This window comes from Camponotus floridanus, unplaced genomic scaffold (genome assembly GCF_003227725.1).
Source record: "Camponotus floridanus strain SB8 unplaced genomic scaffold, Cflo_v7.5 scaffold33, whole genome shotgun sequence".
In the NCBI taxonomy this organism is placed as follows: Eukaryota; Metazoa; Arthropoda; class Insecta; order Hymenoptera; family Formicidae; genus Camponotus; species Camponotus floridanus.
In genome coordinates this window covers 817,947-839,890 of record NW_020229470.1, presented here as the reverse complement: position 1 = coordinate 839,890, position 21,944 = coordinate 817,947, and the positions used below count along the sequence as shown (strand labels likewise).

The 21,944-nt window shown below is 35.1% G+C and overlaps 3 protein-coding genes across 3 annotated transcripts in view; all 3 read left to right on the top strand.

Annotated features, from left to right (window-relative positions):
- The first annotated feature begins 7,825 nt into the window (after positions 1–7,825).
- On the top strand, positions 7,826–11,935 carry LOC105248869 (TBC1 domain family member 15). Its single transcript, XM_025410617.1, has 9 exons — positions 7,826–7,934; positions 8,561–8,653; positions 8,741–9,242; positions 9,451–9,630; positions 9,792–9,886; positions 9,972–10,170; positions 10,258–10,475; positions 10,555–10,869; positions 10,955–11,935. The coding sequence occupies exons 1-9, from the start codon at positions 7,833–7,835 to the stop codon at positions 11,258–11,260; spliced, it is 2,010 nt and encodes a 669-aa protein (XP_025266402.1). The 5' UTR covers positions 7,826–7,832; the 3' UTR covers positions 11,261–11,935.
- Positions 11,936–14,207: 2,272 nt separating this feature from the next.
- Positions 14,208–15,401, top strand: LOC105248837 (uncharacterized protein F10E9.5). The gene is made up of 2 exons (XM_011253851.3): positions 14,208–14,565; positions 14,819–15,401. The coding sequence occupies exons 1-2, from the start codon at positions 14,339–14,341 to the stop codon at positions 15,360–15,362; spliced, it is 771 nt and encodes a 256-aa protein (XP_011252153.1). The 5' UTR covers positions 14,208–14,338; the 3' UTR covers positions 15,363–15,401.
- Positions 15,402–16,708: 1,307 nt separating this feature from the next.
- The window catches only part of LOC105248839 (protein dachsous), a 307,896-nt gene continuing 302,660 nt past the window's right edge, over positions 16,709–21,944 (top strand). The window contains exons 1-2 of the mRNA XM_025410623.1: positions 16,709–16,746; positions 20,478–20,713. The gene's annotated coding sequence lies outside the window, so the exon portion shown is untranslated. The remainder of the gene's footprint in view (positions 16,747–20,477; positions 20,714–21,944) is intronic.

Below are 21,944 nucleotides of genomic sequence, written 5' to 3'. Positions count from 1 at the left end.
TAATTGATAAATATTTTAGACTTTGCTAAATATAAAATATTACTCAGATTTAAATGATAGAAAGAAAGGATTATAGTATATTTGACATTGTTGTTGGATTATTAAAAAAAAAGGAAAATAGATAAAATAGATTTATATGGATTCGTTGATTTGATGTAATATATAAAGAATAAATCGCTCGGCTCTTTAAAGATGTAACAGGGTGCTGTTGCCTAGTTATACATCCTTGATTCACGCGCATGCACGACAAAGCGAGGTTGTACTTTACGAGCGGAATTTCTACCTACGTTTACGCGAATGTCGACCTTACGAGGTCGTCACGAGTACTCTAGAAGACCGTGACGAAGAGCGCGCGGGCGGGCCGAGCGGAACGACGATAGAAAATAGGAGTGGGAGACTATTTCCTCGGCCAAGTGAGGAGGAAGGGAATGAACGAAGGAGAAAGGAGAGAACTGAGCCACGGGTCGATACTCTAGCACTGAACTCGTTGGTGATACTCACCGAGTGCAGTTGCACCGAGGCGAGTACATCCGCACCAAGATTGGTACCAAAGACTTTTTGGCTGGTATCCACGAATAACAAGATTCAATTCAAGAGAGAGGAATGTCGAAACACAGGACGCGGAAATCCCGCTCGATGGACACCTGTACTAGTAAATGAGGATCGAAGTTTGGGTTTGGCTTTCTGACGCAAGTCTGTCGTTCCACCACATTGTGGTCGATTATATATGTGATGTTTATTATATACGTGTTGGAAGATACGTAGGAGTACATGTACTTCGTTAATAATAATTAGGGTTCCTTTATTGACACACATTGACGTATTTATAAAAGTATCGTAGGCAGTTAAACAATGATCGCAACAACAGAAATGTATCTTCATGTAATACATGTAGAATTTTTATTACATATGTATATACTGGTTTTGCTACTTTCGCTCATTCTACAAATTTTTGTATCAATTTCGATACCTTTCAACTCTGGGGCTTTAAAATCTTTGCTTCTATAATATAATTTTATAAAAGAAAAACTTATTTTTTAACATACTTTGTGTAAAGAACTCTGAGAAGAAAAAATGCAGAAAACACCAAATTTTATGTTTTTTTTTTATTTTTGCCAATGTAATAATTGAAAATTAACACATTTGAAAACTGCTGATAATATTTCCAAGAACTAAGAAAAATTTTAACAAAAAACATAGAACTATTGAAATACTACTTATTTATTATAATTACTTACTTATTCTTTAATCTATTATTATCTTGTTTTTGATACTTCACTCTTCAATAATTCTTGGACTTTTGAACATTGAACATTTGATTATTATCATGTCGATTTTATCACTTCAAGCTACATGTGAAATATTCTATAATTATCTTATTATAGATTCTCTCCTCGACGAACTTTGCATACTGTATGATTAAGAAAGTTCTCTTGCTTCTATCACTAACAATAAGCTTTAATTATGGACAAAATAATCTTTTTGACAATAAACGGTATATTAATACCAGTCAATAAAGACAATAAAATACATAATTTTGAAATTGCCGTTTTATGAATTTGATAACAAATTCTCACAAATAATTTCCTACTTGAAATATACAATTACTATTTTATATGAAATAAAATCTATGTTATTAACGAGCAAAAAATGTATGCTAGACTTTCACAAAGCGTATCATTTAGATTTCTCATTTTGTCTCAACTTTTAAAAACTTCTTACACAAGATTGAATCCAATATAAGATATGTACCACTTTTATCTGCAAAATAACAAACAATTTTATATCGCTTTCTGCTGCAAATGTTTGCTTAACAAGAAAAGATAATGGAAATGAAATGAAGCGTATACACATCGTAGATGTGAAAGCATCGTGACTTGATTTTCTAATTTTCTTGTCACAAGAATTGTAGATTACTTGATGAAGAAATTCCAGATAATTTTGACAATTTATTTTATTTAAAGAGATATTAGATCAAGGACATCTTTCGAGCGAATCAATAAAGTCATCTGACAAGGTCTGTCTGCGAGTATGTTCAGACACGTGTTAAGAGTTTCAGGTGTTTTTTGAGATATGGATGACGAGATGATAGTACGTGCCGAAATAGCCAATGCGGATATTCCTATTATGATAATAATATGACTATGCCAGACCATGTTCCAACGTTTATAATTTTGCTACATGTCAAAGGAGCAATTCATCAGTATGAAACAAGTAGTGATAATAATTTTGCGCTATAAAATATTGGTAAGAATACGTCTGGTAAAAAACTTTATATACTTCAAATATATCTTCGAAATATAAAACTATCTAGTTGAAATATTGAATAATATTTTGGAAAATTTCCACTCCCTTCCATTCTTTAATGTAGTAACTTAAAAGTAGTCGCAAAATACGAGTTGTAGAGATTCAGGTAAAAAAATTTTTTTATGAAACGAATGTACGCATTTCTTTTCAAAAATTACGTTAAATTATCTGTGATATTTATAGATCATTATATTCTTTGTATATTTTAATACCGATAATACACTGAAATTTTAAAAGCATTAGAATGTAATTAACAATGTGATCTTTCATGATTAGTCAGAGATTGCTCCGAAAAGCATAATTAATTTCTAAGTTTCTCGAAAATAATTTTCCAAATTAGGAACGGTCGAAGATAACGATTACAGACAGAAGATCGAAAGTTATACAGATTCTTTTTTCGTCATGCACTTTCGCCGCTTATGTTCTTCATCGTTATCAGTTAGTGCATATGCATGAGGCAGAGATAATTTTTATTTTGATGATCCATGACTAATGACCTCGATTTGCAGTCTCGTCGTTTGTTACACTTGTTAATTTGTCTTTGTGCGTAAATAAATGTGATGCAGATTTCTCATTATATTGATAGAGAGATACGATTTTACATGATTACAAAATGAATTCACAAAATCAATTCGCTCGCACGAAACGAGCAACGCATTTGCGTAGGTGTTACAGAAATTACAGATGCATTCGTATACCAAGTTTTACATAATAGAAACGTTTGTGTGCAGCCATCTATTATTAGAAATTATCAACAAAAGTTCTCCTCTAAATGTATAATATAAACATATATAAATAGATCGCGTGAAATCAATCGAGACATATTTTTATGAAGACATCGTCACGATTCAATTTTATCAATTCACAAATAAATTAAATTCTTTAAGAATAATATATATGCCTTTTCAGTTATAAATATATATGTGTATGTATATGTATGTATGTATGTGTGTATATATACATATAATATTCTAATATTAAGTTATCTTGATTAACATTAATTATTTACATAATTAAATATACATTTATTTAGATATAAAATAATTGTTTAATTATTTTTTATTTCTTTAAAAACTAGCATTTCTTAACAACATGAAACATTTTGGCGATCTTTGTTTTAATGCATAAAGTGCCGCAGATTGTGTGCATACTTAGCATGATAGATTCACAAAATGCTGCAAGTTACAATGATGATCTGACATTTAATTAGCAAAGAAATTATTTCAATAAACGCAAACTACAGCCGTAATATCTCAAATGTACCGAAATTAAAGAACAACTGCAGTAATCTTTCATTCATTAACTCCTATTTGTATGTCTGTATGTCCATTTTTATTACATTTCTCAGAACAGCTAATTGTTGATAAGTGGCAATAATTGGAAGAAAGACAAGAAAATACTTGAATGAATTGTAAATATTTCGTTCTGATATAATTTAGAAATAAATATAAAATATTACTGAAATACAAAGAGTGCACAAAATGTATAATAAATTCGATATCAATAATTTTACAGATCGATTAAATAAGGTATTTAATTCTCAATTGATCATTTATTTTCTGCTGTTGTTGCCACGACAATGAGACGCTCAGCCAAGCATTTGGAATGCAAATGCTTTCGGGGCCGTTCGTAATCGGCTAAGAAAATTACTCGTTCCCTCGGGAACGCGATATCCCCATAATTACTTCCTAATCGAGCAACCTGCAGCGCGAGAGCGAAGGTTTCAATTTGCGGCACAAAGTAGCAACGCCTTTATACCAAGAAAACGTACACAGCCGGAATCACTTTTCTTTCGCTCTTCTCGCTGACTCTATTTAAATGCCCTCTTCCCGCCGTTCCTCTTCCTTTGGCTTTTCCGTTCGACTTCGAATTACGAGCCACTGCGGATTCGCAATTCTCTCCCGAGGAATGCCAAGTTTACGAACGCCTAGAGAAGAGAGAGGCATCGTCGTGATTTTCTCATCGTATCGTTAATCGCGCGCATTAACAAACGCACATGCACACGTGTAATTTTTTCTTTTTCGCTCCTTTTCCAATCTCGATCACGCAAATCGTCGATTATCTAACGAGTCATTGCCGATGGCAAGAATAAGCGATTTAATTTCTATCAGCGTGCTTTCAAAACATGGAGGTCTCGACGCTACAGCTTGAATATAATTCCAAGACATTATATATTAATTATAAATTATAATTATTAATCATTATAAATTATTAATCATATCTTGATAATTAAAATTGCTTGAAGATATTTTTAGAAAATATAACGTTTACATATAAGTCTTTCAATCGTATTGTGTAAAAAAACGTTTCTAAAATTTTTCTATTATATTTTTTGTTTTCCAATTTGTTATGACATAATTAAATGACTTAATGTATCAAAATGAGAAAATCTATTTGTGAAAATTTAATGTAGATCTTGCACAAATTATAGGCTTATTTAATCTTTGCATATATCGAATGCTTCATGTTTTCATGAAATAAAAAACATAAATTCCACTTTTTTATTCTCTCATAAAAGTACAAAGATCAATGTCTCACTATATAATATTTAATCTTGAATAAACCTGAAGAAATATCTATATTTATGAATATCTGCTCGACCAACGATTCGTCATATTCCGACAAGGCTGTGACTCAGCTTGCACGCGCTCGGTGCAACTGCACTCACCATAACACTTGGACCATGAAAGGAGAGTATGCGCTCTCTATTCTGCTTCCAGTAAATATACAAAGGGCTGAGACATGGCCTCGACACAGCCTTTCTTCTGCATTGTAGCTGTCGATCTGTTTTACATATCATAATTGACAGTTATGTGAACGAAAATATCTTTGTTTTAAGTAAAAAAATATAAATATAGCTAAATAAATAATATAACTATAGGATAAATATAGCTTTCTTTTGTAGTGAAATTAAAGAACTTACATTCAATATATGTATATTATCATTTACAATTTTATAATAATAATAATCTTGTACATATGCATATATATATATTTATTATATATGCATATATATATATATATATAAATTGAATTCTGGTGGTTAAGTCATAAAATATATCACCTAATTTTATTCATCTAAACATTATTTAAAAGAAAAAAGAGTTATAATAATGATTATGTTATAGTTTATAAAAAGACAAAAAAAATACAAATTTTACAATTGCGATAATATATGCAATATTGTTGCATATGCAAGAATAATGGCATTTTTGTTTTCAAGTACTGCGTAATTACTCACACATGTTATTTATACATTCGTTATTATCTGCGAAATTAATACTATCAAAGATGAAGATTATACATATCTAAACGATGTAACCACCGAGTGATAGATCAGTAACTGCATCACTCGGTACAAGTGTACTCAGAGCTGCGTTCAAATAGAAATGAGAAGGGGATACGCGCATTGGGCAATCTCGACAAAGAAACTATTTTTCAATTACAGTGCAATTTTTTTATTGAGGAAGATTCCTTTTGAAAATCTCATTACACTTGTAACGTTGTTTATTCTTCGGAATCGCACGTCGAGTGCATTTTATAATATATGCGGTTGAACTTTGTCATATCAAAAAAAAAGTTCGAAGGTGCTACTTCGTCATAATATTTCATTACTATTCTTCAAATTACGCTGAGTAAAAAATTGTTATTATATTATTACTATAATTACGCAAAGTAAAAAATTGTTATTTATCTCGAAGCAAATAGCTTCTTGAAAAACTTTTGCTTGTTTTGTAAAAAATATGTGGAAAAAAACGTATTACGTATCTCGTAATAATATGCGATATAGCATAATTATTATGCATAATAATCTCCTTGACGTTTATAAAGGAATAAAAAATTATGTACTACTTATAACAATAAATAAAATCCCTTTTTTTCCTAGGATAAACTAAAAAAAAGAAAAAAAACAAATATATTTACAAAATTAAGAAATAAATGTTATGTATACTATAAAAGAGAGAAAGAATTATTAATATTTTATATATTATTATATATTATTATATTAATCTATAAATATTATTATTATTAAATATATTCTATTAAAAAAAACTGCACACTGGATTCTTATATGTATAAGAATGTTTACAACACTGTGTGTACTGTTTCATCCCAATTTTAATATAACATTCATGCATTTTCGTTTGGAAACAAAAATAAATATGTGTAGATATGTAAAGTAACACAATGTGCCGTCTGAAAGATCAAATTTTGTCATTTTAACATGAGATTCATTCATAAGATGGCGATATCTCTCGATTTAAAATCCAGCATCCTGCACTACATGCATGTGTAGCGGGTTGCAATAATGCAGGCGTTTAGAAAAAGTAATCTTTATATATATGTATATATACATATATATATGCATATATATGTATACATGCGTGTGCGTGTGTGTGTGTGTGTGTGTGTGTGTGTATACAATTGTTGAATTATTAAATATATTATATAAAAACAATACACAACGTCTCTCCAACATCATCTTGTCATATCGTATATGAAACAACGCATATGAAACAAGACATTTCCGAAAATGAAAACGTGATGAAATTTATATTTGTCACATGCACTTGATACATGCACTTGGTGCTTGTCACGTGCATTGATCGTGCACTTTAGCATGCTTAATAATGTAGGCGTGCGCTGCGTCTGAATTTTAACCCTATCTGGTTAGATAGCCAAGAGTGATGGGACATTTTATACCACTACACATACTTCATCATTAAAAAGAAATGTTTTTCATCAATTTGAATAAAAAATCGATCTAATGAGATCTTTTTGATCCACGAATTCATTTATATTAAGGATTTATAACAAGTATAATGAATATATGTATTCATTATATTCATTATTCAATACAAATTTTTTCCTTCATAATTAAAACCAAATGATATATAGGACCTTAAATTAAATTAAAACCTTAAATTAAAATCTTAAATTAAAACCTTAAAATAAAACCTTAAATTAAAACCTTAAATTAAAACCAAATGATATATAGGACCTTAAATTAAATTAAAACCTTAAATTAAAACCAAATGATATATAGGACCTTAAATTAAATTTAAAAATTAAAACCTTAAATTAAAACCAAATGATATATAGGAGAAAATACTTTACATATTTTCTTCAATCTCTTTTTATCAACATTAGGAATGTAATTTCGTTTCGTTTTTAGATAAAAGTATGAAAAGTGTGAAAAGAAAAAAAAACAGACATTAGGCATTAATATAAATCCTAAAAAACAAAGATCGGAGATACAAACGCACGCGTTTAATATGCAAGTCATTCGAACGAAAATTCATCATTTACCTTGAAAAGAATTTGAATTTTATTTCTGGATTTTCTCTTTCTTTTTCTACACACCCTATATATTTACCATTTTAATTCTCAAAGACCAACGCGGACCAAAGCAGATTAAAGATACGCGCAGTAATAGATATCACATAGATATCGCGATATCAGTGTGCGAGCGAGACAGGCAACTGATACGCGAGAGAAGGAACAGAGACAGGGGTTGTGTCGCGATGTGGGATAGTTGCGATGAGAGTGAGTGCAGTGAGTTGACTTCGATAAGGACGATTGATTTCATAAAGCCCGAGATGTTCGAGCCTACGGAACAGGGAAAGGTAAGCGAGCGTTTTTGCAGGATGTGGTCATCGGGCGAGGTCCTGTCGAAGGACGATGCGCCGGTCAGGAAAGATTCGATCACGCTGTCGTGATTACAGACGAGATGACATTCGTGGAATGCATCCGCCCACATGTATCTCATGGCGTGTTTCACGCGAAATTCAACAATCGGAAATAATCGCGGGATTATCGGAACAATGACATTCGATTAATCGCGTAAAAGCATCTGCTATGATTTACATAAAGAACGCTTTGTCGTTTCGCGTTTTTCGATTTGGTTAGGAAGAGGTTAGGAGGAGATTTCTTTTGGCGTTCCATGAATTTCGAGTGACTCGAAGTCGTTTGTTCATAATCGCGAGAATCATGAAAAAGTTATGTGATAGCGCAAATGATCTTATTCATGAAATTGATAATATAATTTGTCCTTGATAATTTGACATTTTGCAATCTGTTTATAAACAGTATTGTGGTATGCATTCGTTATCACCTACAATCGTCACATATAATCGTCAACCGTTATGTTTAATTATAGCGCAGATTTATTTATAGTGCTCTGTCAGATACGCAATTATTACAATCCTTTGCAAATTTTTATTTAATATGAATGTTATTTTGTTGATCTTAGGATCTCTGCATCCATACAGGAGTTGTACTTCGTGGAGCAAATGCTAGAGAAGATGAGATTCATAGTTCTGGAACACTTAATATTGTGCAATATGTAAGATTTTTTTATTATTGCAATTAATGTTATTTATATGTACATATATATATATATATATCCTACAAAGTTTGTCTATTTTTGCAGAGTTTTGGCAAATGCATAGAATGGAAGCCTATAGAAGATTCTGTGGTATCAGAATGTCAAGATCAAGATCTAGAATGGTCCTTAGTAGATACTCATACAAGACGAACTCGTACAAACTCAGAAGGTGGAGATTCTTTTGGACGTACAAGAACCGTTAAAATATTATTCTCCGACTTAAAGTCGTTTCGTGTGAATCACGGTGGACAACAACTTATATTTATGCAGAGAGATGGTACCACCTATGTTGCCTTCTTTCAGTTGTGTAATGCTGAAAGTTTTGTTAATTCACTGAAGGGATTTATTAAATTCGTAAAATCACGTTCGGATAAAAACTTGTATCTTGTTTTGGATGAAGTTGAGACTGTGTTAAAGAAATCTTTCGCTGAATTAGATCTGTTTCAAGAGAATACTTCCGATTATGTATGGAAATTTGTAAAAAACTTACATAATCGTCCTTATGAAACAACATTAGAGGCTTTCAGTAAACTTGCAGACATTTGGTGTAAGTGGATTTATATCTAAAATCAATATATATTATACTAAAATCAATATATTACAATTTGCTGTAGATGTGCTTTCATAGGCATATATTACATATAATACATTATACACTGCTGGCTATTAAAATTGCAACATATATATATATATATATATATAATATATTTATATATTTATTTATGTGATATACATTATATATAATAATATTATAGTATATAAAGAGCCAGTGAAACGACCTGTTGAAGAGGCAGTTGCCGATCTATTAAATCAATCTCTTACAATCGATCCTCATCCACGTGTATCTATATCTGTATCTGGAGAAGGATCCGGAGAAGAGTACGAAGTAATTGGAGTTGGAGTGGATTTACCTCCGCGACCGCCATGTCCACGTGGTATATAAATTAATATATGAATATACACATTAATATGTATATCAACATAGATAAATAACATAGCATAGGACTCTTACATATAAAATTTTTAATTGCGTATATATATATATATATATATATATATATTATGTATTTAAATAAAAATTTCATAATTTTATCAGGTGCACCATTGACACAAGAACAATGGGAGAAATACAAAGATCCAGAAGGAAGAATTATTAATCCAGAGGCTGTTAAAGAAATCATTTTTCGTGGGGTATATATCTGTTTTTTTCAATAATATGTTTCTAATTGTTTAAATATAACATGTGACAAATTTTATCATATGTGGCATTTATTAGGGTATTTTTCCATCACTGCGTTTCGAAGTATGGAAATTTTTATTGAATTATTATCCATGGCGATCGACACATAATGAAAGATTAGAATTGAAGAGGAAAAAGACTGATGAATATTTCACAATGAAATTGCAATGGCGTACATTTACGTCCGCGCAAGAGAGTCGATTTTCCGACTATAGGGAACGAAAAAGTTTAATAGGTAAGGCTATAAAGTGATATAAGAATAAAATTTCTCATATTTTGAAATAAATAAATATATATTATACATCTTTTAATTTTATTTCAGAAAAGGATGTAAATAGAACAGACCGAACACATCCCTATTATGCAGGAGATAATAACCCTCACTTAGAACAACTGTATGATATACTCATGACCTATGTAATGTACAATTTTGATTTAGGATATGTTCAGGGTATGAGTGATCTTCTTAGTCCTATCTTATTTTTAATGGATAATGAGGTAGATGCATTTTGGTGTTTTGTTGGATTCATGGATAAAGTGGTGAGTTTGATATTCTTTACATAATAGTATATAATGCCAATGCTTGCAAGTATATGCAATTTCTATTATTTTAAAACAGAGCACTAATTTTGAGATGGATCAAAAAGGCATGAAAACACAATTATGCCAATTGCATACTTTATTATGCACTACGGAACCACAATTGGCATACTATCTAAATAGACATGATTCTGGCAATATGTTTTTTTGCTTTCGATGGTTGTTGGTACTCTTTAAGCGAGAATTTAGCGCGATCGATATATTAAAATTATGGGAAATACTGTGGACGAATTTACCTTGCAAAAACTTTCATTTACTTATATGCGCAGCTATTTTGGACACAGAGAAGAATATTTTAATAGAAAATAATTATGGATTTACAGAAATATTAAAGGTAATTTTCAAAATACTTTTTTACAATGGTACAATGATAATTATTTTTATCAAATTCTAAAATATTCTAATGTTATTATTTACAGCATATAAATGATTTGTCACTTCATATTGAGTTACCTTGGACAATTTCTAAAGCTGAAGGTATTTATTATCAGCTTATGTCCATGGAAGATCAGATTCCTGATGATGTTCGTGTGATTATTGGTTTGGAACGATTGCATAAAATGACATCAATGAATGGAAGCGATGATGAAGCATCTGGTAATAATACTCGAGTTAATGGAGCTCGAACTAATAATTCGAGGAGAAATAGCTCAGGTAGCGCCAATGTTAAATTAGGAGACGATGAAGTAATGTTTGAACGTGGATTGAATATGACATATATGTGAGGTCAAGATTGGAGCTTTACAATGATTTATTAATAGAAATCTGATTGAAAGTCTCTCCATTCGAAAAATCAAATATCTGTAATAGTATTTGAAGTTTTATACATATTATTTCAAAAATATTGTTGACAATTTCCACGGTTTTTGACGAAATTAGATAACAAATAAACAGTCAAAAATACTTTGAGAAAAACATAAACAACAATAGCTCGTTTCTAATCAGTTTTTTCAGTTGATAGTAGATGGAATATTTTTCTTTTTTTTTTATATATTGTGATTGAGACTGATTGTGATTATAAGCTTGAAATTCTAAAACGTAAAGAATGTAATGAATACATTCTCAGAAATAATTAAGTAGTGTGTTGAATTTTGAGATATTTATAAGATTTACTGTATAGGGAGATGAAAAGAGAGACGGACAGATTATAGTACTTGTGTGTGCAAAATATGTGTAGATATTTCAATGCAAAAAAAAACTTTGTCTCACTGTAAATGACTGTAAAGTGTAACTTTGGGTGTGCGAAAACAGGATAAGGATAATATCTCTAGACATCTAGATAACATCTTATAAGGGTGTTATATATGCATAACTTTCACTTAAGTTAAAGCCTCTTTTTTTAGATTTGTATAAAACCCTCACAAAACACATTACTGTATATTTCTAATAAAAATCACCTATTTAATCTTTCATATATTTTTGCATTTTTCTCATTTCGCATTGTGCCAATATTGAGGACTCATGGTATCTTCATATAAGTAAAACAGAAATTAAGAAATTCTTTTTCCATTATTAGTTGGAATTTATACACTAGAAAATACTACATTGCTTTCTTATGTGCATATTATATTATAAATACTATAAGATTTATTTTTTTCGTCCAATTTATTTCAATTTATAATAATAATTTGTAATGTTTAATATATATTATCAGCTTAGATTAATATACTATTTTATTTTCCTATGTATAAAACAATATAAAAAAATAGAGATTAGAGAAAGATTATAAAGCATTCGAAAACAACGAAAAATAAGTTATTATTTATATAAGATAAATATTTTTATATTTTAAAATAAAAATATTTCTTTTTTTTTCTCTGATCAATATTAATGTATTAAAAATTAGACTATATTTTAATTGTATTAAAAAATTAAATAATTTGTATTAAAAATTAGACTATATCTATATTCATCTCCTCCTCGTAAAAGCAAATTTCATGCACGCATTAAGGTGCAATTTCATTGACGCTAGAAACCAGCGGCAAATTAAAATCACTAGACTTTCTCTAGATATGGCGTCAATAAAATAAAGTTCAAACAGTTTCAACTTTTTCAGTGTGTAAAGCGGCCTTTTCATTGACGCTACTTTTTAGCGTCAATGAAATTGCACCTTAACAGTTGGCAGCCCTACAAGATAGGCTGTGCAGCACTGCGCGTATATAAAATAAATTTGAAATCGCTTCTAGCCTAACCATCTTCACGCGATCAACTTTATTTGAATTGCACGGCATCGCGTCGAATTATGATGCGGCGCCGATTTGTTCGAACGTAATTCGGGACATCGCAATGCTGTATAGGCGTCGAATGAGCACGAATTGTCACGAAAATATGATAAATCAAATCTACTCACTCGTTCACCGGCTGTTCCATAGGCTGTTTCCGGCCGCTCCACTCGCTCGCCTCGGGACGTCCCATTCCGATCTTGATGCACACGATATCATCAACGCGAACCCGCGACACTTTATTCGGCACTCCCGATATTCGCTCGCATTCGATAATCATCATCAAGGGCGCAAATAACGCGACGCGACTTCGCTCCATCTTCGCGATGACGCCATCACTGAATATCGTCAAAAATCGCTGTCGCGCGTTTTCATCGACACACTATGAAAGTCGCGCGATCATCCTTGGACACTTTCGACGCTCTTTCACTCGCGATATTCGTTTAAAAATGGTTAAAAGACGCGAAAAATGCGGACGTTCGACGATCCGTGTAACTGCGTATGACTCCGAGTCACGTATGACGCGTATGACGTAGCAGTCACGCGCCAACATGGCGGCCGAACCAGTGCGCATTCGTTTCTGCGCATTCGTTTCTGCGCACTGGTTCGGCCACCATGTTGGCGCGTGACTGCTACGTCATACGCGTCATACGTGACTCGGAGTCATACGCAGTTACACGGATCGTCGAACGTCCGCATTTTTCGCGTCTTTTAACCATTTTTAAACGAATATCGCGAGTGAAAGAGCGTCGAAAGTGTCCAAGGATGATCGCGCGACTTTCATAGTGTGTCGATGAAAACGCGCGACAGCGATTTTTGACGATATTCAGTGATGGCGTCATCGCGAAGATGGAGCGAAGTCGCGTCGCGTTATTTGCGCCCTTGATGATGATTATCGGATGCGAGCGAATATCGGGAGTGCCGAATAAAGTGTCGCGCGTTCGCGTTGATGATATCGTGTGCATCAAGATCGGAATGGGACGTCCCGAGGCGAGCGAGTGGAGCGGCCTATGGAACAGCCGGTGAACGAGTGAGTAGATTTGATTTATCATATTTGCGTGACAATTCGTGCTCATTCGACGCCTATAGAGCATTGCGATGTCCCGAATTACGTTCGAACAAATCGGCGCCGCATCATAATTCGATGCGATGCCGTGCAATTCAAATAAAGTCGATCGCGTGAAGATGGTTAGCTAGAAGCGATTTCAAATTTATTTTATATACGCGCAGTGCTGCACAGCCTCTCTCGTAGGGCTGCCAACTGTTAAGGTGCAATTTCATTGACGCTAAAAAGTAGCGTCAATGAAAAGGCCGCTTTACACACTGAAAAAGTTGAAACTGTTTGAACTTTATTTTATTGACGCCATATCTAGAGAAAGTGATTTTAATTTGCCGCTGGTTTCTAGCGTCAATGAAATTGCACCTTTAGATTTGTCCGAAAACAAAAAAAAATTGATAGAATAAGTCGATGCTTGATCAGGTTCTATCGTCTCACAACGGATGGCGTTAATACGAAAATGTAAACAATGGAGTTAACATAAAAACTCAGCTGTGTTTTGTAAAGTAATCTATTTTCGAGGTATGGAATTTGTTCCTACAAAACGGCACAAAAAGTGGAAGAAAAAGCGATACCTGAAACGAAAACAATTACACGAGCGAATTAGAATTGAGGTTAAATCGTCCGCGAAGCATTGGGAAGTGTTCCCAGAATATATTAATGCTTTTGATGCGCGAAGAATAGGAACGACCACGATGCAAGCCGATGCTTTTTGGAAAAATTATGCATCAGCTCAAGAATGGCAAAAAAGGTAAGTGTAAGACAAAAAATTTATCATTTATGCCCTCTCTCATTCTCTTTTCTACAATTTTTTTTTTCTTACACAGATAAATTTATTAAAAAATTTTATTCGAAAAACTTCATTGAATTACACATTAGAGAAAAATAATAATTCAAATAATAATAATAATAAAAATATATATATATATATATAGAATATGAGAGAAATACTAAATAGTTTTTCTTGTAAAACATTTAATTGTTCAATAAATTGCTATTTGCAGACATAGTATAACCTGGTGGAGATCACGCTGCCTTGCTCTTGAATATGAAAATGAAATGCTGCGCGATAAAGTGAGATTGTTAGCTCAGCATTGTACCTATCCTAATATAACTCGGAAAAACAATTATTATAAAAAGAACCATAAAACAGATATGCAGGAAGAAAACTATACAGAATTTAATTCGAATATTGGAGAGGTTGAGTTTAATGTGAATGAAGATATGTTAAAGTTTTTCGAAATAAGCGAGAGACACAAAAGACAGTTGAAGCAAACATGTAAATCTAAAGAGATTAAGAAGGAACATTCTCTAGAAGAAATTTCCATCATTGATGCTGCTGAGATGTATAAGGAAAATTTTGTAGAAGAAATTCCCATCATTAATGATGCTGAGAAAATCTATATGAGGAAACAGGAAGCACATTTGTTATATGGTGACGATAGTTCCAAAATATTAGCAATGGAAACTGCTTTGGAAACTGCAACGAACAAATATAAAGATATCATGAATCCTCAATATTGGCCCAATATGCCTCTTAAACCTTAACTAAGCTGGTCCAGTATATATTATTATTTTCAAGTTTAATGTACATTTTGAATTTAAAAATAAATAGATTATTTCTATAAATTAAAATATTATTAAGTTGTTATTTCCATCTTTTCTTTATATCCTACAAAAATTTCATTGGTCTAACATTCCTCCGTTACTACGCAAGATAACCAAGAGATGGAGTCACCTTAATGTTTCTACGTTCCATAAGTCTGCGTGTGTATGTAACAAAGAGATGCAATCACACACAAATTAGAAAAAAATTCAGGTATATCATTTTTCAAATTTTCTCCTGAGAAATTATAATAAAATTTACTTTTTCGCAGTATCTTTAAATAGCACACAACACTAAACTTGCGGAGGTGTAAGATTCAACCAATCACGCCAGAAGCATAATATCAAGTTGTTTCTCTCGCTCGAGTCCCGCAGCAACCGCGCGCGGCCATAAATGACACCTATCATAATGAAATACGCCGGGGGAGGAAAGCAATTAATAGCTACTAATCTAAAACGACGGGGCACAATTATACTCACATTATTATTACTCGGAATCAGAAATAATTGATCTAGGCACTCTATCGCAGTTTGAAAAGTATTATTGCTTCGCGATGTACGTGAAGTTGTTGCATCACATGCATGTATGAGTGTGTACGTGCATAGAAAAATGAGATGAGAAAGAAGAGAAAGCGCCCTAGACGCGAAGATGCACGAAATAGTCTTACATAGACCTAGTGGAATAATAGACGTCTTAACATCTGTTTGTCAATTATATTCTATGCATATGCTCAAAGTACGTATCGTTTTAATATTTCTATAACACTCGTATATATTTTACACATATCTTGTATACTTATGTACGAATATTTAAAAAACCACACGGATCAGTTATATATTATTATTGAAATTATTAATTTTATATTTTAAGAAAAATACATATTATTAATATTAATTTTATATTTTATTGCTGTCATGAAAATATTGTTATGTTCATTGTTACAAAGTAATAAGATCTTACGATCAAACATTCCTCGAGAATGTTGAATACGATAGATTAGAATGCTGATTATGATAGATTCAAGCATCTCCCGAAAGAAGCAAAGAAATAAAAATCGATTCATCTATATAAATTCCTACTTATATCAGCACCGCATTCCATCGTAAATTCGTCAAGTCGGTGTAACGTCTTGCAGTTTCATCGTCCGTGCCAGGTTTGCACTGAAGTTTGCACCATGCCTGCGTAACTCAATTACCGCGCATTGTGTTCGCGTCTTTGATAGGACTACATGGCTCGTAGAGTAGATTTACCGTGTGGACGACGAGGCGGGAAAGTGCCACTTGCTCACGGATCAAGGCCGTAACTTCTGCATGGATAACGCACGAGGTAAAGTAGTTGAAATTAAGTATTCAAGGCTCCTTCCTAGTCAGCCTCTTTTGTCGTTGATTGAACATGGCATTGCTAGAATGCGCCCAGGACTCAACGCCCGCGAGAAAATAGACTGCGTCGTACGTTATACGTAAAGCTGTTTTCTTCTACGCAAAAGTCGAAGGTATTTGACGCATTTAACTATGCCTTTAGCAGTTTAGTCAACGTTTCGCGAGAGCGCGTCACATTTAAATTTATCGAGACAAGTTGTGATTAAAGGTCCCTCGAGCGTCAACGAAAGAGACATTCGATAAGGGACATCGTGCCGCCGCATAATTTGGAGAAACAGAAGACAACTTCACGATATATCGGAGCAGGACGCGCCTCTAATCGGATCGTCAGGACGTTATCTGTAGACCGAACCAGCGAACATGGACCGTAGGATTTTTAAACCAGTCCGTGAGGCTCGAGACGACCTTTGTCGAAAGAAAAGCTCCTAATTATCGAAATAACGCGTATCGATATCCCGTTTACGTGTCGAACCGAGCTCTATCATTCTACTATACTCCCACGGAATATCCGAACGCGGTCTTGGTTTTTCCTTCGGGTCTAAATTATTCTATCCGCGCGAGTCGATGCTTTTTCTTTTTTTTTTCTCCAAAGATAAATGTAAAACGTGAAAGAAATTAAGTTGTTATTCTATGTTGTTTAGCCCAGATAAGGACGAAGTACGCTCTAATTGAGACTTAATAAACCTGAAGATGTAATACAACGCAACGGTATCGAATAAAATTAACAATTATCATTTTAACGTTATTTCATGTCGACTATAAATGTCATCATTATATCGATACACGTATGCACGGTATATATGATTGCTTCAACTTCTGCATCGTGCGATATTATTTCTTTTTATTCGACAAGCTATGACTTATAGACGGCAAGTTTCCAATCAGTGTAGAACACGTAACATGCAAAATGTCCTTCTTCTCTTTTTCTGGCAAACCGGTCGGTCCTACGCAAAGTAGCTGCGCTCAGGAGAGTCGCTTTATATTCCCTCTACAACTTTCATTTAGATCTTTATCGATCGACTTTCACGGTGTGCTCGCGTATTGCACTTCATTGCTTCACTCCCGACTGTGATCTTGTACTGTGGAATATAATATTGGTGACTCGTACATTGAATTTACTTTTCACCCTGTAATATCGATGAAGATCGTTACGGGACGCTTTCATAAATTGCTATAAATATCTTAATTAATTCAGAAATTAATAACAAACACGCAGCAAAAAATGAAGAAGTAGAAATACTTTTATATATAAATATATATAATCTAATATATACGTATATATGTATGCATTTTCCGTGAATAAGTATTTTGTTAAATCGCATTTCTTTAACGTTAAATATTTTTTCAATACAACGCGTTTAGATTCTTTTGTTCGGTATGTAAGAAAAAAGTAAAAATTGATTTACTGTCGAGCGTGTACATTTTTGCAATTACATAGGCTCTTAAAGCAATTTGTTTTTAATTACCAAGACATTCTCTTTGAGAGACGAAAGATGTAAAAAAAGTCGGAAAGCACTCGTTTTAACGAAGTGCTCTCATCTCCGTCTTGTCAATTCCCAGAGATCGCGCGCGACTCTCAAATTTCTTTTATTTTTTTTTCTTTCGCGAGCAATTTCGCCCTTCCATCATCGCGCTCTAAAATCGTTCTACCATGCATTTGCAATCTCATTGGGACGTTTTAAGGCCCACCTTCGTACAAGATGGAGTCGCCATGCACGAAAAAGAATCACAGGGCGGACAGAAAGGTAGCTCGCTTGCTTTTTATCGCGTTCGTGTCATTAACGCGGCCCCAATGAGTTCTATAAGTTCATATCAGAGGACGGCGTCGAAAGAGAAGTTCGCGAGATCCTCCGAAAGGACACCGAGGACAAGGAGACGCGAAGGCACCTACGACCATTCGCCTTATTAGGTCTCTACTTTCCTCGTTTCTCTCCGCGTCACCCTTCTTGTCTCATCCTCCCTTCGTGCAGCTCTTAAAAATCATGGCTGCACGTAACCGTCTACTGATTATATGGATTCGGCGATGATTTCTGATGATGCCCCCGACCCCCGAAATGGTAAAATAATACAGTGTCGTGTCCTAGCTCGGACCCTTTGGGTTCCGTGGGCCGGTTCGTTAGCGGGGCCTTGGCGCGAGGCACCCTGTCATTATGCGGCTGGTCTCCATCACCCCCACCAGTATCCAATTTTCGGCGCCTCTCCGTACAACCGACGCAGGATCGACAAATCCTCCTGCTCCCTCCGCTATACCGCTCTCCTTTCCTTTTCCGTTCGATCTCTTCTCTTCTCTCGCCGGAGGCCCTCATCGTCTTCTTCGATGCTACTATTTTACGCCACCACTCCGCGACATTGCCAGCGTTTGTGCCGCGTATCGCGTGAATCGTCAATTGTGAGAAAATATTCCAAACTTGTCTTTCATTCTGCCCCTCCCCTTCCTCTCGCTCTTGTATTTGCTCTTGTAAACGCACGTTTCTCGTCACATTCAAACATGCGCGTCCATGGTTGTTAACTCTTTTCAAGGCAAAGTATAGAAAAATATACGCAAAAATTATATTTATGACATTTGTATGAATGCTCTTGGTCTCTTTGTAAAATGGTGTAATCTATGTTCAATATTCTTGCATTGAATTATGAAAACGTATACCATGCGATCTCTTTCTTGTAGAATATTTGTCGGAACGTTTTTCGAGAACGACGTAGGAAAATAACAATCGATCGAGCGAAAATCAATTTTAAACGATTTTAACTTTTAAAGACATAATAAAGTATTGAAAGTGTATTTTTTAATTTTCATATTTTTGTTTTTTTATTCCTCTGCAAATGAAATGAGATAGCAGACCATTACGCGATATCGATATGGCGTGAAACTTGGTATCATTTTGGCTGCCGTTTTCTTTCAAATAGCATTTTTACGAAATTCGAGCGAGCGTCGCGAAATACTAGAGGTAGTCACGACTACGGGCAGACATTCGAAACTCGTAACTCTATCGTGCACCGACTTTGTCTGGTAACATCATCGCTCGCTAAACACTAGTATTCCCTTGACTTTGCATAATTCGATTTCTATGGCTTTAAAAATAATCCTAATTCCACCCGCGATGGGAAATTATATTTTAAAACATTTCTTTTTCTCTCTCTTTCAATTAGTCCGCTTATACAAAACCGATCGTATTTTACGTGAATCTTACCTCCAGACGCAGAATAAGAGTCTGAAATATAACGAGTAAATTCCTTAACTAGTTATTTACGGGTACATCTATCTCACTTTCGAGAATAATGACACGACGGCTGGTTTTTGATCTTTCAAAATACTTATTCCGTTGCATCGTAGCGTTTTCTGGGCGGCCAACGCTCGCTGATTGGCTTCGCCGGAAGTGGGTCGACGAAACCGCGGGGTTCCATTCGTAGGCTTGTAAAAGCGCACGGCGGTCCAGCATCCTTGGGGTGCACTCGTCCTTGGGGCGCCTCTTTGCAAGTGTAGGTGGTCTTCGCGAGCGGCAATCATTCCGCTTAATGACGAGAGCTCGGTCATCTTTCCTTTCTTTGGTCTCAGATTATCGCACCGTGATTCTTCCCTCATATCCACGGACCACTTCGGTTTCCTCCTCCTCTTTGCATCCTCGCCCTCTGCCCTCGTGCTACCACCTTTTATCCCTGAACTCTGTAATTTTCTTCTAGCGACCGTGCCACCACGTCGCGCCGAAATTGATGTACGCTGGAACGATTTCGTGGAAATGTGCGTCGTCGCTAAAGAGGGGAATCGGGCACGACGGTGACGGTGGCATTTTCATCGTGAGCTCGACCTTAGAAGAAGAAAAAGAAGCAGAAGAAGAAGAAGAAATAGAGAAAAGAGGAGATTGGGGAGCGAGAACGAAAACGAACGAGCCGAAAGAGAACGACGAGAATTAGGAGAGGTAAGGTAATAAGTAGAGGAGAGTAAGAGGATTGGGAAAGAAGGAGGAAGTCTCGTTCCGAGAACAGTCGTACGATGAAGAATCGTTCGGCAGTACCGAACACCTCTTCGCTTTCCTCTCGACGTAGAGATTCGCAGGTGCGCCAATTTCTCTCGTCCCGATGCCGTAGGGACGCAGGCAAGCGTGACAACACGCAACGCATTTCTTTCTATCATGCCAAAAATGATACACATTGGCTGCAGATGGAAGTCATTATTATTACAAAGAAGTGTTTTTGCTGCCGACCGTCTGTCGATGTCGAGCTACTATCCCGGACATATAGGCGCGTTGACGACTTACCGAGAAGGAGTTCTCTCCTCCTGGAGCTCTCTCCTCGGATCTGTCCGCGGAGCGAAATTGGCGAACAATTTGAAACCCGATCCGCGTATTCCCACGTTATTAAAACTAACTACTGGCAATTCGAGTCATCTTCGCGGAATTAAAAACGCGCGCTAATCGCGCATTATTTCTACGCGCGAAATCCACGCGGAAAGTGGAAAGACTTCCGCGCACAAGTGACTTAATTTCCGGGAAATATTCGCGTGTCACCGCGGTATTATATGCGCGTCGTCATGTTACGTGATGGTGTGTGCGCGCGCTCGCTCCGCTTCCAGCACCTGCAAGAAAAGCCGAGCGGTTGACCGAGCAAACAATACGAACGATGATGCACCGTCCCGAGCGTATTGTCCGCCGCGGCGAGTAGTAGTAGGCGGCGGATTTATCTGCCTACTCGTAGAGTCAGGTAGAGAGACGAGAAAGAGAGAGGACGAAGGGGGAGAGAGAGAGAGAGAGAGAGACCAGGGGTCCTCGACCCCCGGTACGCGTCGCGTCTCTGCCGGCGACCGACCGGCTGCCGCCGTCATCGTCGCCGTCGTCGCCGTCGTCGCCGTCGGAAGACCGATCGACCTTTCTTTCGTTCCTGGCTAATTTCGCGCATAATTTCGGCCATCTATCAATTATCGATAAATTTAGGAATTTAGGAAATAACAAATCGTACAGTAGCTCGCGCTTCCTCGTGACGTGATCCTCGACGGCTTCGCCTGGATGGAACGTATTGGCGAATCGTTGTAATAATTTCGATTTGTGACGATCGGTGTTTATTACTCTGTCTAATTGTCGCTGTAAATATTCGTTTACTTTATATCGTCATGCTCGGCAGGTATGTAGACGAGATTCTCCGTGATCGAGGAAG

Coding starts and splice junctions, on each gene's coding strand:
- LOC105248869 (XM_025410617.1), top strand. CDS start 7,833: ATGTGGGATAGTTGCGATGAGAGTGAGTGCAGTGAGTTGACTTCGATA. Junction 7,935..8,560: donor AGCCTACGGAACAGGGAAAG/GTAAGCGAGCGT, acceptor TGTTGATCTTAG/GATCTCTGCATCCATACAGG. Junction 10,476..10,554: donor TTGGATTCATGGATAAAGTG/GTGAGTTTGATA, acceptor ATTTTAAAACAG/AGCACTAATTTTGAGATGGA.
- LOC105248837 (XM_011253851.3), top strand. CDS start 14,339: ATGGAATTTGTTCCTACAAAACGGCACAAAAAGTGGAAGAAAAAGCGA. Junction 14,566..14,818: donor GCTCAAGAATGGCAAAAAAG/GTAAGTGTAAGA, acceptor TGCTATTTGCAG/ACATAGTATAACCTGGTGGA.